Source organism: Lissotriton helveticus, chromosome 7 (genome assembly GCF_964261635.1).
Source record: "Lissotriton helveticus chromosome 7, aLisHel1.1, whole genome shotgun sequence".
NCBI lineage: Eukaryota > Metazoa > Chordata > Amphibia > Caudata > Salamandridae > Lissotriton > Lissotriton helveticus.
Window position 1 is genome coordinate 380952561 of NC_136068.1, and position 14462 is coordinate 380967022.

The 14462-nt window shown below is 44.1% G+C and overlaps 1 protein-coding gene across 1 annotated transcript; it reads left to right on the forward strand.

Moving 5' to 3' along the window:
* Positions 1-401: 401 nt before the first annotated feature.
* Positions 402-6360, forward strand: LOC144769098 (myb-related transcription factor, partner of profilin-like). The gene is made up of 3 exons (XM_078653098.1): positions 402-1124; positions 1400-1512; positions 6091-6360. Exons 1-3 carry the CDS (start codon positions 698-700, stop codon positions 6358-6360), a joined length of 810 nt encoding a protein of 269 aa, XP_078509224.1. The 5' UTR covers positions 402-697.
* Positions 6361-14462: the final 8102 nt, after the last annotated feature.

Here is a 14462-nt window from a genome sequence, read left to right on the forward strand (position 1 = left end):
GAAAACTGGGAGGACCTGTCTTAGGGGCCGGACAAGACCACAGTAGTATCTCGTAGTTGATTATTATTCACAGGCAGGATAGAGAGGAGAGAAAAGGAGCAGGACGTTTTTTTCTGCTATTTTCACATTTGTTCCTAATTCGGAGTTTGAAGGTTTGTTTTTTAAAGACTCGGGGCCAGATGTAGGTAAATAATATTTACCGACCTCTTAAATACCGAGTCATACCGACTCGGTATTACCGAGTAGGAAAATGAGATGTAGGTAATAATGACGGTATAAAATACCGACTCGGAACCTGTCGGTACTCGGAAACGGTATTTACCGACTCGGAATATACCTACACGGTAAAATCCGAGACGGAAAAACCAAAACCGATCCACCGGTGCCATGGCCCATAGGAATGAATGGCAACTCCCGACCCGGAAAATACCGAGTCGGGAAAAACCGACCCGGTATTTACCGTGTCGGAACTATCCGCCGAAGAATTTGAAACTGACAAACATGTGTGCCTGTGAACCAATCAGGTACTTCAACCACACCCAAATTCCAAGCCACAGGGGAACTAACCAATCAGATCCAAGCACCACACCCCAGTACCTGGGACAGGCCACGCCCATGCAGGTGCAGAAACAAACAGTCAGGAGAGCAGGAGGACAGAGTGTGGAGCAGCCTTTCCTGAGACAAACTACACAGCAAGATGGAGAGCCAGGAGGCACAGAGAGATGCTGCTGAGCGCAAAAGGAAGCAGAAGTTCAGCCAGGAGGAACTGCAGGTGCTGATTTCGGAGGTTGTCAGACATTATGGGAAAATATTTGGAAAGCAAACTCTGCATGTTGCAGAATCAATCAAGCGCAGCACCTGGTTGGACATACAAGGCAAGGTAAATGCCATTGGTGTCACCCACCGTGACCTAGAAGACCTAAAAAAACGGTGGTATGACATCCGCATAATCACCAAAAAAAAGCTTGCTGCCCACCGCAAGGAAAGTGCTGCTACAGGAGGCGGAAGAAACAGAGCCCCCAGACTCACCGACATTGAGGAGATGGTCGCAACAACCCTTGAGAAGGAATGTATACACGGAATAGGAGACGCAGACAGCTCAGCAAGAGGAGCAAAGAAACCAGGTAAGATGCAGGAACATTATCATTTACCCTTTTACCTATTCCCCTCACAGGACAAATCAGACTCCACAACAGGTTTAACTAATGTCCTGCAATGCATCCTGGGAAATGTAGTCATGTGTAGATACCTCAGAGCAGTCAGCGTGCATTGCAGCAAGGGGAGCAACAGACAAGTAGCATAGGCAAATGAGAGACAGGCAAAAGTGCAATAGAAGTGTATTTAATCTCATGACACAGGTGAACAACATTACTGACACAATGTCCATGTCTGTCCACAGGAGAGTCAAAGCGCAGCACAGCTGAGGTCAGAGAGAAGAGGAGGGAAGGAGCCGGACCTAGCACATCTCACGGAGGGCAGGACCAAGAGCAGGCTGCCCCGATACCTGAGGAGGCGCCTGCAGAATATCCACAATCCCCTCTCCTATTTGGTAGTCAGGACACAGGAGCGGCAGAACTATCACCCACCCCCACATCACCATCCCCAGTGCTGGGAAGAGTCAGGAGCCATGATGTGCCCCCTCGCAGAATACTGCAAACATCATCGGAGGAGGAGGAGGTGGAGGGTGACACACAGGACAGAGGCAACACCGAGCAGCAGCCCAGTCCCAGAGTCACGCGGGCCAGTGTCCGAGGGCGACGGCCACGGGAGGTAGAGGATGTGCGGCAAGTCCAAGGTGTCTTCTGCGGACTGGAGGCCACCATGGTGAAGGTGCAGCGCCTGCAGGCAAAAGCAATGATGGGGGTTCAGAGGCACGCACGCACAACTAATAATAAACTGGAAGCAGTAGGCAAGGGCATAGGGGAAATGGCAGAAAGCATGCAATCCATGGCGTCAGGAATATCAGATATCACACAGTGCATGACTGTCCTGTGTGACAAATTGGACAGGGACCATTTGGAGAGACGCAAGGCCCGTGTGGATGTGCGCCAGCAAACCAAGGCCCTGAACAGGTTTGCAACTGCTACCACTGTGCTGTGCAGACGGTCAGTCACGATGCAGGATGCCATAGTGCAGTGCTGCAACAATTTAAGTGAAGGTATGGCCAGGATGACCTCTGCCATGGAGCTAGTGCTCGCGCATCAGACTGGCACTGGAGGCGACACTTGTGCTGCCGAAAGCGAGGGGTCCACCAGCAGGAGTGGTGCAAGCACTCCTGTGCATGACTTACGGAGGAGTGGCAGGCGTGGGGGAAGTGTGACAGGCCAGCGTGAGGACATTGATTCACAGCCACAGCAGCCCCGCCCTGTGGCCCGTGGCCACAAACAATGACTTTGCACTCCACCCAAGGCTGTAGTCACGGTGGTGTTAACCGTGACAACACACTCATGGAGTGTTAGTATTAGTGAGCCCAATGTGAGCTAACAATGCTGTGGCGTAGTGAATATTAAACTACTTACACAAAGTTACATTCATGCCTGTGTCTCTTTACTCACTCAGAAATATTGTTGTGTAACCTCTGCCCATCTCAGTCTCCCATCTGTAGCTGCTGCTGCCACTGTGGCTTGGGGCTCTGCCACCTCTGGGTCGTCATCTATGTCCTCATGATATGTGAGCTCCACCTCAGTGCCTTGCTTGGTGGCGAGATTATGCAACATTGCACAGGTCGCTATTATTTTGCAGCAGATGATTGGGGTGTACTGCCGTGCACCTCCACTCTTGTGGAGGCAGCGAAACCTGCTCTTTAGGAGTCCAAATGTGCGCTCAACTACGTTTCGTGTGGATCTGTGAGCCACGTTGTATCGCCTTTCACTCCTGGTGGATGGGTTGAGGTAGGGAGTGAGCACGAAGGACCGCAGGGCATATGCACTGTCGCCTAGGGGGAGAAAGATAGACATTAATTGCAAGTACTTGAGACGTAGATCTAATGTGAGTGTCAGGGTGTGTCAATGTGATTTACCTAGCAGGTATCCATTTCCAAATTCTCCGGCAAGTAGGCGTGTGTATATTCCACTATTCTGGAATATGTATGAATCATGGGTACTTCCGGGGAACTTGGCTACGATGTCAGTGATGAGGTTACCTGCATTACATATGACCTGGACGTTGATGGAGTGCGTCGATTTGCGATTCCTGTATATGTGCTCTGTGGCTGCAGGTGGACAGAGTGGGACGTGGGTGCCATCGATGCAGCCGATCACGTGAGGGAAGTGTGCCAGTTGATAAAAGTCAGTCTTGGTTTTGGCTAATTCTGCCGGTGTAACAGGGAATTTAATATAATGCCCCATCCTCTGCATCATGGCGTCAAGAAACCTCCTGAAGAAGCGGGACAGGCAGCCCTGGGACACGCCACCCACTACAGCTATCACACTCTGGTAGCTCCCTGAGGCCAGCAGGTGTAAGCTACATAGCACCTGGACATGAGGTGGGATGGCATGGGCCCTGGGTGTTGGGTGGTCCAGGAGAGGGTGTAGGTCCCTGATCAATTGCTTGATGGTGTCTGGGTGTAGCCTGTACCTCTGCAGTATTTCAGGCTCTGTCAGTTGGAACAGTGTTATCCTCTGCCTGTACACTTGTTCCTCCCTTAGCCATTCTCTCTGTCCTGCTGCCTGTAGTCTCTGCCGTCTTGCTATGATGTAAAAAGCCGCCATCATGGGTCCTGAGGTGCATTTTGGGACATTTTTTATAGCCCTCCCTTGGTTACCACCTGCTTTCAATGCATGGTAAATACCGACTTAAAAATACCGTTTTTCGGCAGATTCGGTATTTTTGTGCTTACCTACATCTCCAAGGCTGATTTTTACCGTTTCTGATTTACCGAGTCGGAAAATACGAACTCGGTATTTATGTATACGGTAGATTCCGACACGGTAATTTTACCGGGTCATTCTTACCGAGTCGGTATGTTTCCGACTCGGATTTTAAAAAATCGGTAATTTACGGCCTCCTACATCTCATTTCCTCGGTAATGGCCGATTTTACCGGTTTTCGGCCGTTACCACCCGGTAAAAGCCTACCTACATCTGGCCCTCAGTCGCTCAATGGTCTCCTTTTGTATAGACCACCAGGACCAAAAGTTCATTTTCTTGATGCTATCACTCAGCCCTTATAATCCTCCCTGCTTACATCTTATTTCACTTTGTTGGGCGATCTCAATTTCGCTTTAGAGAATCGTAGTCACCCTGATAATGATGTTCAGCTTGACATAATGTCAGGATTTGGTTTAGAGCAACATGCGTGTGGTGGGGCCAACCCATTGTGCTGGCCATACCCTAGAAGGTATTTTTTCTAATTGTATTTACATTGTTAACCTGACAATATTGCCAGTAACTTGATCTGAGTACAGTGTGGTTAGCTGGGAAATTGCACTGCGTCATAGTTCGGCTCCTGAGGCGGCTCCAGGAAAACCAATTCTTTACCGAGTGTAGAACTGGATTGATGCGCAGGAATTCAATTTGGTCCTGCTCAACTCTCAGCCGACCGAGTCTGACTATCTGGATAAAATGGTATCCAACTAGTCCTCTTGGATGACTGCAGCTGTCGATGTGCTGGCTCCAGTCAAACAGATTTCATCAAGAAGAATTAAACTCACCTCTCCTTGGTTTGGTGAAACGCTTTGGGCAGCTAAGAAAGCCTGTCGTAAACAAGAGCATACATAGAGGAAAAAGTATGATAATAATGAAAAAGAAAAATATAAATCTTTGCTGGCAGAATATAAAAAGCTTATACTTAAGGGAAAAGCTGAGTAATTTATTAATTCTATAGAAGTCGCTTGCTGCTCCTCTAAAGATCTTTTTCAAGTTGACTCTTAACTCTTCTCCTGCTGTGGTATGGTATGGCATGGTAGTTGTTAACCAGGATTTCTGTAACTCCTTAGCATTGTTTTTTCTGAACAAAGTAGAGACTATTTTTAACAAATTCTCTTCTAATGCACCAATAGCTTCTATTAGGAAGGACATCTGCCTCATGGATAACAATAAAGCTTCTTTCCCTGAGTTTATTCTTTTCTCAGTAGACCAAGCCAGACAGCTGGTCCTCTTCACTAAATCCGACTCACCATATGATCCCTGTCCTCCAAAAATCATGCAGCTTATTCCTGACTTGGTGGCTGTTCAACTGACGTCAGTTTTTAACGCTGTATTTAGGACTGGCGTTTTTTCAAAAGGGTGGAAATCCACATCAATTCCTCCACTGCTTAAGACAGCTAATATGAATACTCTTGAATCAAAAAGCTATAGACCAATCTCCAGGCTGCCCTTCCCAGCTAAATTGATGTAGAAAAAATGAATTCTCATCTACCGGCTTTCCTGGATTATAATCAGCTGTTGGATGATTCCCAATATGGGTTTCGCAAGGGGCTCTCCACTGAATCTGCTCTTATTATACCCACAGAGATGATCAGGGCCACAGTTGATAGTGGGGGTAATGTAGCCCTCATCCTTCTCGACCTGACTGCAGTCTTTAACACGGTCAACCATGATCTGCTGATTGACAGGTTAGAAGACCTGTGCATGGATGGTGTAGTATGAAAATTGCAATACAAAAATTAAAGTTGTGCTGTTTCTGAATGATGTAGAATTTAGCAATATACAAGGGACAGTAGGTTACAGAGTCAAAAGAGATGGGAATCCATTTCTTTGGAATGTAATACCCTCACACACCCAGTTGGGTGTCATGCTTCATCATCGGGCTGCTCCTCATTTGGCTGGCGCTGCAATGCCTGACGGGCTCCCGATGAGGGGCACTTTGGCGGAGATCTTTTTCTAAATAGCCATTTGGTGCCGTGGCTGTGAGAGACAGCAAAAAGAATAGCAGATGCACTATTGGCGAGAATTCAGGCAGCAGAAGCGGCCATTAAGAGCACCACGTCTACTACCGCTACCTTCAAGCTCAAACCAACTGAGCTAAACAATGAAATAACAGAACACACAGAATATCTAATCAAGCAGAAAGTAACTAAGCTACAAAAAGATATTCGTAAGTTCGATAAGAAGGTTTATCCTCATCTAAAAACTGATTATGTCTCTCCAGATTCTAACAACACCTCTGATGCGTGCTCCAGCTCAACTAGAAGAGGCTCATCTACTAACAGTGACTCAAGTACAGAAGAGTGGGGCGTTAACCAGCGTAGAAGGGGAGGCTGACAAGGCTTTGCAGGATTTCAAGTACCCGAATTTCAGGGCCCTGGATTCTGGCCATACCCCATGTACCCTCAAGGACCCCACAGTTTTACCCTACTGTCAACAACCAGCCTTTTTTAGAAAGAGGTTGGGGCAGAGGGTGCGGAAGAAGACGAGGTAATCAGCAACAACAGAAGAGAATCCAATGGCAGGAATCCAACCAGAATGTGGTGGAAACCAGAAGCCACACCAAAAGGAGATCCTGAATGTTAATTTCTCTCAAAGGACTCTGACGGATATTGAGACAAGGGTCCTAGAAAAAGGTCTTGGGTACGTTCGAACTCCCAGGACAGACAGGTTTCAGGAACAGTGTGAACTATAAAAATTATTTCGGAAGGTACGCCTTAAAGCCTTCTTTAATGAACCACCAGCACCACAACAGACTGATTCAGGCCTACATAATGCCTCGACATTCACTCCCAAAAATGGGATGGTACCGAACGAAGTCTTAACCTTTGAACATGGTTAATATTACAGCTGTCACCGTCGCACGGTAAATCGGTTCACTACGGGTCTCTATATAGTCCAAACACCATCATCAGCTTGTTGGACTATCAGTGCAATTATTTGAGCACCATAAGCTATGCGGCAATTTATTTAGCGTTACTTTACCAGGTTATCACCGTAGTGCGGTTATTTTACACAACATTTGCGTTTCTATCTAAAATATTGGAGTGTTATCAATATTTTTTGCATATTTTTTGCATTTGATTGAGAATTTGCTCGTTCATAAATGGCGGCTGCAGATTTAGATTCTGGACCCGAGAGTCCGTTTTCGATTATTTCGGTCCCAAACAATATCAGTCTCGCGAGATCGCCGTGGTAATCACGGAACCATTGCGGATGTTTTTGCAGTAGTGCCTTGGAACATTGACACTACAGGTATGATCCCAGATTATTTACATTGAAAAAACGTCACTATTATAATTAACACCGAGTAGTAGAGCACAAGGGTTAACCATTTTTTTCGATCGGGTTGTTCTTCTTTTTTTAGATTACAGTTTGGGGGTTTAAGCAGGAGGTAAGCATGAGAGCGGACCGCGTTGGCATTATTTACAACATTCCTGGTTTGAGTAGAGTAACTGAAGTGACATATTTATGTTTGTTACAGCTGTCGATGACTAATTATCAAGTACACTGAGGTAAGAAATCTCAGTAAATCTAATATAGCACCAAAGATTCTTTGATAAGCAAGGAAGTAGCTTAGTACTTATGGTATTTCTTTGTTACTTAGAGTACATCTCATGAGTACACTGGATGATGCAGACTGCTTAATACAGAGTAAGGCAGGACTACCCACAGATAAACAAACACATACATGGTTTTCACATGATAACAACTGCACATGGGTATATACTTTGAATCATGGAAAACAAAGTCACATACATACTGTTCTGTAAAACGACTATTTGAACCTTTCATGAGCACTGATAGTATGTATTATATGTTTTGTTTACAGATGAGCCCCTGAAGAAGGAACTATCAGTTCCGAAATGCATTGGGCACCAAAACTTAATGAAAATTAGGAATGTAAAATTGTACATCATTCTGACTTTATAATCTTTATTCGGTTCTTAAAAAGACACCATAAAAGCACATCTACAATATACACACAAGATATAAAAGGAATAAAATTTCCGTTAAAAGAATGATAAAAGAGGAATTTAGCTAAAAACCATAATTCATTAGGCTAGTGGAGGAGGGAGTTCATTTTTCAGAGAGTCAAAAAGATGTTACTATCCTAGTTCTCTAGTGTACCGTAGCCGTAATGCTATCCGGATAAAATTTATAGTACAAAGAAGGGTGTAAGCATCTTCAGCTTCCTGAAGGAACTTCAGGGCCAGTTTCGCTTGTCTGAACTTTGATTCTTTCAAAATCCCCACCAGGAACTGGCGTCTTGGTACTGTGAAAAATGGGCACAATAAAACAAAGTGAAGGGTATCCTGCGGAGACCTGTTGTCGCAGCCGCAGGTACCCTTCTCTTCCACTGTGTGAGTGAACCCAGCCGGAACCGCGAATAGGTGGTGAAGCATATTAAGTCTGAAACGGGTCATAAGATAGCGATCCTGAGTATTATACATGACCCTCAGATATGGTTCCATTCCTTGCTTCGCTGTAAGCTTACAATACGATGAGACAGTAGATTTATGACTCTCATTCTTAGCCCTAATTATCCGTAACCGTTCGGGAAAAAGTTTTTTTACCACAGTTTTGCTCTCAGCAGTTAGGGATTCTGGGGAGGTAAAGAAGTTTGTGCAGTTAATCTCTCCTAGTGAGTTCTTAATGTACTTCAGCCAAGGTATGGTGTGTCCTTTGTCACGTTTGAGGCAATCTGAAATAATTTGTCTTGTTAGGGCCGCCTCGGGGTTGGTCCATATTTTAACCCATGCCAAGAGAGGTTTTATTTTAATCCGATCTTCTATGAAAGGTTCTCCCACTTCCTCATGGATAATGTACGCAGGAACACTCTGGGGCACTTTCAGAATTCGTCTCAGAAATGTGTTTTCTTCTGTTTGTATTTGCTGTGTTTTGTTGTTTATAAAGCCCCATACTTCGGCGCCATAGGTTACCTTCGCACAGCAAATTGACCTATAGAGGTTTAGTATTTGTTCGGGGGACCACCTTCCCAATCTTTGTCCGTACCCCATGATGACTCCTACTGACGCCGCCAATTTCATTGCGTGTTTCTCCGCCAGAGGTTTGAAGTTGAGATGATTGTCAAACAATACCCCCAGGTATGAAAAAGTCTTGACCTGTTCAATTTTATGTGACCTAATGTGGTAGCTGGATTTCCCTTTTTTCGTTTGCCCCAATGACATAGTATAGGATTTTTCCAAGTTTGTCGTTAAATCCAACTTACCCATGAACTCGACAAAACCATCAATCAGCTTTTGTAATCCTAAAGGGGTTCTGGCTAGCAGCACCGCGTCATCGGCATAGAGTAATACCGGCACCGCACGATGACCAATTTGGGGAGAGTCCACCTTTAATTTCAAGAGATCTTTTTCCAGGGAGTTGATATATATAGAGAAAAGGAAGGGTGCAAGGATGCAACCCTGCCTTACTCCACTGGTGCAGGCGAAGGGGTCGGTCTTATTTCCCTCTTGGTTATACCTCACGCTTGCAGATGTATTCCAGTGTAAAGATTGCAAGGTGTCCACAAGGGGTTGATCCACTCCTAGTTCTAACAGCAGAGACCAAAGCTTACTTCTGTTTACGCTGTCAAAAGCCGCGGAGAGGTCCATAAACCCCATATGAATGGACCCCTTACCAGCAATGGTGTATTTTGCTGACAGAAGATATAAATTCAAACATTGGTCAGTGGTGGATCTGCCCTCCCTGAACCCATATTGGATATCTGTGAAGACCTGCTGCTCCTCCGCCCAATCTTGCAAACGGTGTAAGATGACACACCCCAAAACTTTTGCAGTCACATCGATGAGCGAAATGGGGCGGTAACATTGAGGGTCATCACGGTTCCCTTTTTTATAAATCGGAACTATGGTTGCCGTCGACCAGGAACGAGGCAGTCCTGAAAATTGTACATCTATATATTGTTGTTTTTTGGAAATTGAGAATTGTAAAGCAGTGATATTCACATGAACAGTTCATTGTTGTGATCTAAGACATGCAACAACATAGCATTGTAAATTTATGAGGATAACAAAATATATAAAGATTGTGTGACACAACACAAATAAACACAATTATAACATTGAAGTATATTGGTTGAAATTCAAGTGTGGTATACACTTGTTGAAGTGTGCGCAACTGAGTCAGGCCACGCTGCCTGTTATAATTGGGATTTATTAGCTTCAGGAGTTGACAGCTCTTGCCTGTTGCAGCACCCCTTCTAAATTTGGATTATATTTTAAACACGAAGAGGAGTGCTCCCCCCATTCATAACTATATTAACCTTTGAACAGGCAGTGCTTAAAGAACTTGGAAGCGGGGTAACCAAGAAACACTTCAAAAATACCTCTAATGACGAGTTGACGGCTGGCCAATGACACCTCCATAACCATCAAACAGGCAGATAAAGGGGAGCCACTGTGATAATGGCCACCAGTGACTATTACATCAACAGTACTATATGGCTATCGCTAGTAGTCCAGAGACACGATTACACCAAACGATAATATCGATGGTCTTCTTGGCAGAAAGCCACGGGTGGCTAAGCAAAAAGGAGGCAGAATTTTTGGTTGCAAAGGATCCTAAAACTCCATATTTTTATACACTGCCAAAAATCCATAAGGGCGTTCATCCAGTCCCAGGTTGTCCAATAGTATCCGGGATAGACTCAATACTTGAACCTCTGTCCAAGTTTTGCGATCACTTCTTACAGCCATTGGTAAAACAGACACCCATATATCTACAGGACATCACAGACGTGCTACATTTACTAGTGAACTTCCCCAACGGTACCTTGAGCACAACTCTATATAGGAAGCAAACAGATCACAACAGTCTTCTACTGTTTAGTAGTTGCCATCTGCGTGCCCTTAAAGAGAATTTCCCTGTGGGACAGTTTCTGAGACTCTGCAGAAATTGTAGCCAACTGGAGGATTATAAAACAGAAGCAGAAACATTGGCAAAAAGTCTTGCGCAACGTGAATATCCCACATGCTGTATTGCCCTTTCTAAAAAATGCACAAGAAATAATAACAGGGAAGCTCTATTAGAACCCAGACAAAAAGCAGAAACATAGATGTTGACATGTGTAACAACATATACTCCAGCCTCCAATAGAATAAACAATGTCATCAGGAAACATTGGGGCATATTAAATACTGAAAGCATGACCCTAGAACAACCACAATTTGCCTTCAGAAGATCAAAGTATCTGAAAGACATACTCATCCATACCAGGCCTCAGACACGAACGGTTAACACACTAAGACAGTTGTGGGACCTTCCGCCTATTCAGGGTCACTCCCCGTACAGCACTTGCACAGTCTGCGCCATCACATCTGTGACTAAGAATATCATCTTTAATGCATCCTTCACATGGGAATTGCGTAAACACACAAATTGTAGTACGACAATTTGCATTTATATGATTACGTGTCCCAGCAATCTCAGATACATAGGGATGATTACACGTCCGGTCAAAGTGAGAATCACGGAACATCGTAGCAATTGCCGATGTCATAAAGTGAATACCAAAATGTGCACACACACTTTTAAACACCCAACATTCACCTGACTCTTTTCGTTTGGTGATTCTTGAAACATTCACTAAAATCAGCAAAGAAGCTTTGTTTTACAAAGAACAAAGATGGGTGCATCGTCTGTCTTCTGATAGACAAGGACTGAATGAGAACATTCCTTGGAGAGCTTTACGCACTTAAAAAACTCCCTTGGAATAGCATCTTATCACAGCATCACTGATACTTATTGCCCTTCATTAGACCATGTACACTAAAATTCACATTTATGTGATATTACACATTGGGGATACTTTGCAAAAGATGATAATGAAGGCATTTGGTGACTTCTACTCCATTCCAAAATGGTCCCAAGCTTCCCAAAGATTACAAAGTGGCCCCATCCTCCTTTGCTTCTTTTTACCATGAAAGGAGGACGCGCAAATCTGACGATGTTTGCAAACCAAGATTACTCTTAAACTCGACACATAACTTATTAGGTTACTCAATCATCTGCTGGAATGCTTTATTAATCCCACAACCTCTAAAACCTAGTTCCTGATCGGGGTTGTTTCCATAGCCTTCAAATGTAGAAACTGACTAGCTGCACAGGTCAGGGTACCCACTCCAAGATGGCGCCCGCAGTATCGAGAACAGCACAATGACTGTCCTCACTCACACGAGCAGTCCAGCAACATCTAGTAACAATCAGGAGTTAACAAGGCCATTTCCCTTCACCACACCTCCCAGTCCTGGCAGCAGTGGGTAGGTCCCTGGACACATTGCGAACTATGCAATTGTGAGTACTATGTTAACCTTTAGGGTTCGCTAATGTTCGGCACTTGCAATACCTGTTAACCCCTTCGACGCTCATGACGAGCTGGGCTCGTCATGCAGTAGCCTCCCAGCACGCTCATGACGAGCCCAGCTCGTCATGAATAATGGGTTTTTGTAAATCCCAGCGCAGCAGCAGAATATGATGAGCTTCCAAGTGGTTAAAGGGTTTCAAAGCCAGTTTAAAATGTTTAACTATGCAAATGCACTTTCCCAACCTCCTTTACTATGTCTTTTTTTGTTTCTTTATCCCAACTTCAGTAACAAATATGAAGCCTTTATTGTTCCACCATAACTGGGACTAGTTTTTAATGATGTGGGCAATGTTAATGAACTACCCCTGAATGATGTGCAGATAGCGTGATGTAGGATCATGTCACTATATGTTTTAAGGAGTTGAACATATCCAACCCTGCAGTTTTAATTAAAAACACTATTAACTTCGCAAGTTGGCAGTTTTTAACTGTTCCTTTTTATCTGCATACCCCTGTAGTATATGGGGAAGTTCCTCATATTGTGACCTGCCAGGGATTGATGAAGTAGTAGAATATCCCAACTAGGGTGAGTCTTGTGCTCTTTCTGCAGTTTGGGGTTTTTAATACATGGATGTGGTCACTACACACATGAGCAATAATGTGACCACTTCAACTTTTGACCCCTGGTGTTTATATGCCTGTTACACCTCACCACTGTGAGCTGTGATCTAGACACACAGGGAATAGGACAGCAGTGCTTGATACTTGTAATATTGCATTGATAACATACATTAATATGTGATTTTCTCTCCTTAATAGGTAGAACCAGAACTCCCAGTCATTAGACAGAGTAAGTCATGGTGGCTTAAATCCAAACATTAATCTATTTTAGTTTTCCGGTACTCCTTAGTGTAGATAGTTTTTAAACTTTAGGTCCTGACGAATCGCATCTAGACTTGTAGAACTGTGAAGAAACATGTTGACCAACCAAACGGAAGAGCGCCACACCTAAGACATTAACTTAGCATTGCGCCTTTCCTCTTTATTTTAATCAGGGTAGGAGACCCCACAATTAAAGTTATTTTTGATGATACTCGTAACCCTGATATAACTCACATAAACATCACACAACACTTATTCATCTACACTCACTAAATCTCTCATACCCACGGCACCAAACGGTTATTTGGAAAAAGCTCTCCACTAAAGTGCCCCTTATCGGGAGCCCGTCAGGCATTGCAGCGCCGGCCAGGCGAGGAGCAGCCTGATGATGAAGCATGACACCCAACTGGGTGTGTGAGGGCATTACATTCCAAAGAAATGGATTCCCATCTCTTTCGACTCTGTAACCTACTGTCCCTTGTATATTGCTAAATTCTAGATCATTCAGGAACAGCACAACTTAAATTTTCGTATTGCATTTGGGCAACTCTGCTGGACCTTATGTATAAAAGCCCTTTGTCCCTCTATTTGTGAACATGGATGGTGTAGCCCTGGACCTTTTTAGATCATTTCTGACTTAAAGAGATCAAATGGTATCACTGGGTGATTTTACATCCAAATCATTCTCTTTACCTTGTGGTGTATCCCAGGGCTCATTGGTAAGCCCAACTTTTTTCAACATTTATGTAACACCACTAGCAATACTTGTGAAATCCTTTGGATTGTCACTTTTATCATATGCTGGCGACACCCAAATTGTCATTTCCCTTTCCAGGAAAGGCCCCGACCCAAACGAGATGTTCCTTATCTGCATGTGGGAGGTAAGTGTATAGATGGATGATAATTGCCTTAGGCTGAATTCCTCAAAAATGAAGGACATCTTGATTAGGAATAACACTTTCCTTTTGGAATCCCTCCTGGTGTCCAGACAAATTGGGGTCACTTCCGGTGCCAGAGAAAAGGTGAAAAATCTGGAATGCTGATATTCACATCATTACCTATAAAGAGCAAGTAAATAAGGTATTCTCTTCTTCCTTCTTTATGCTCTGTAAGATCAGGAAAATAGCTCAGTTTCTACCTATGAATTTGATGAAAACAGTTGTTCTTGCCCTTGTAATCTCCAAGTTGGACTATTGCAATGGACTGTATGTTAATTTGCCTAAAGCTTTGTTGAAAAACCTTCAGATTCTACAGAATTCAATAGCTATGATGCTTAAAAAAATCCTGCAATTCCAGTCTGTCTCTCAGGCCATGGTGAGTCTACACTGGCCTGTGCATCAAATGATTCTTTTTAAAGCTCTTTGTATTACCTACAAAGTGGTGCA

What these genes read in the sequence shown, in the direction of transcription:
- LOC144769098 (XM_078653098.1), top strand. Translation starts at nt 698, where the DNA reads ATGGAGAGCCAGGAGGCACAGAGAGATGCTGCTGAGCGCAAAAGGAAG. An exon ending in AAGAGGAGCAAAGAAACCAG is followed by an intron (nt 1,125 to 1,399) that starts GTAAGATGCAGG and finishes GTCTGTCCACAG; the next exon opens with GAGAGTCAAAGCGCAGCACA. An exon ending in CTGCCCCGATACCTGAGGAG is followed by an intron (nt 1,513 to 6,090) that starts GCGCCTGCAGAA and finishes ATGTCTCTCCAG; the next exon opens with ATTCTAACAACACCTCTGAT.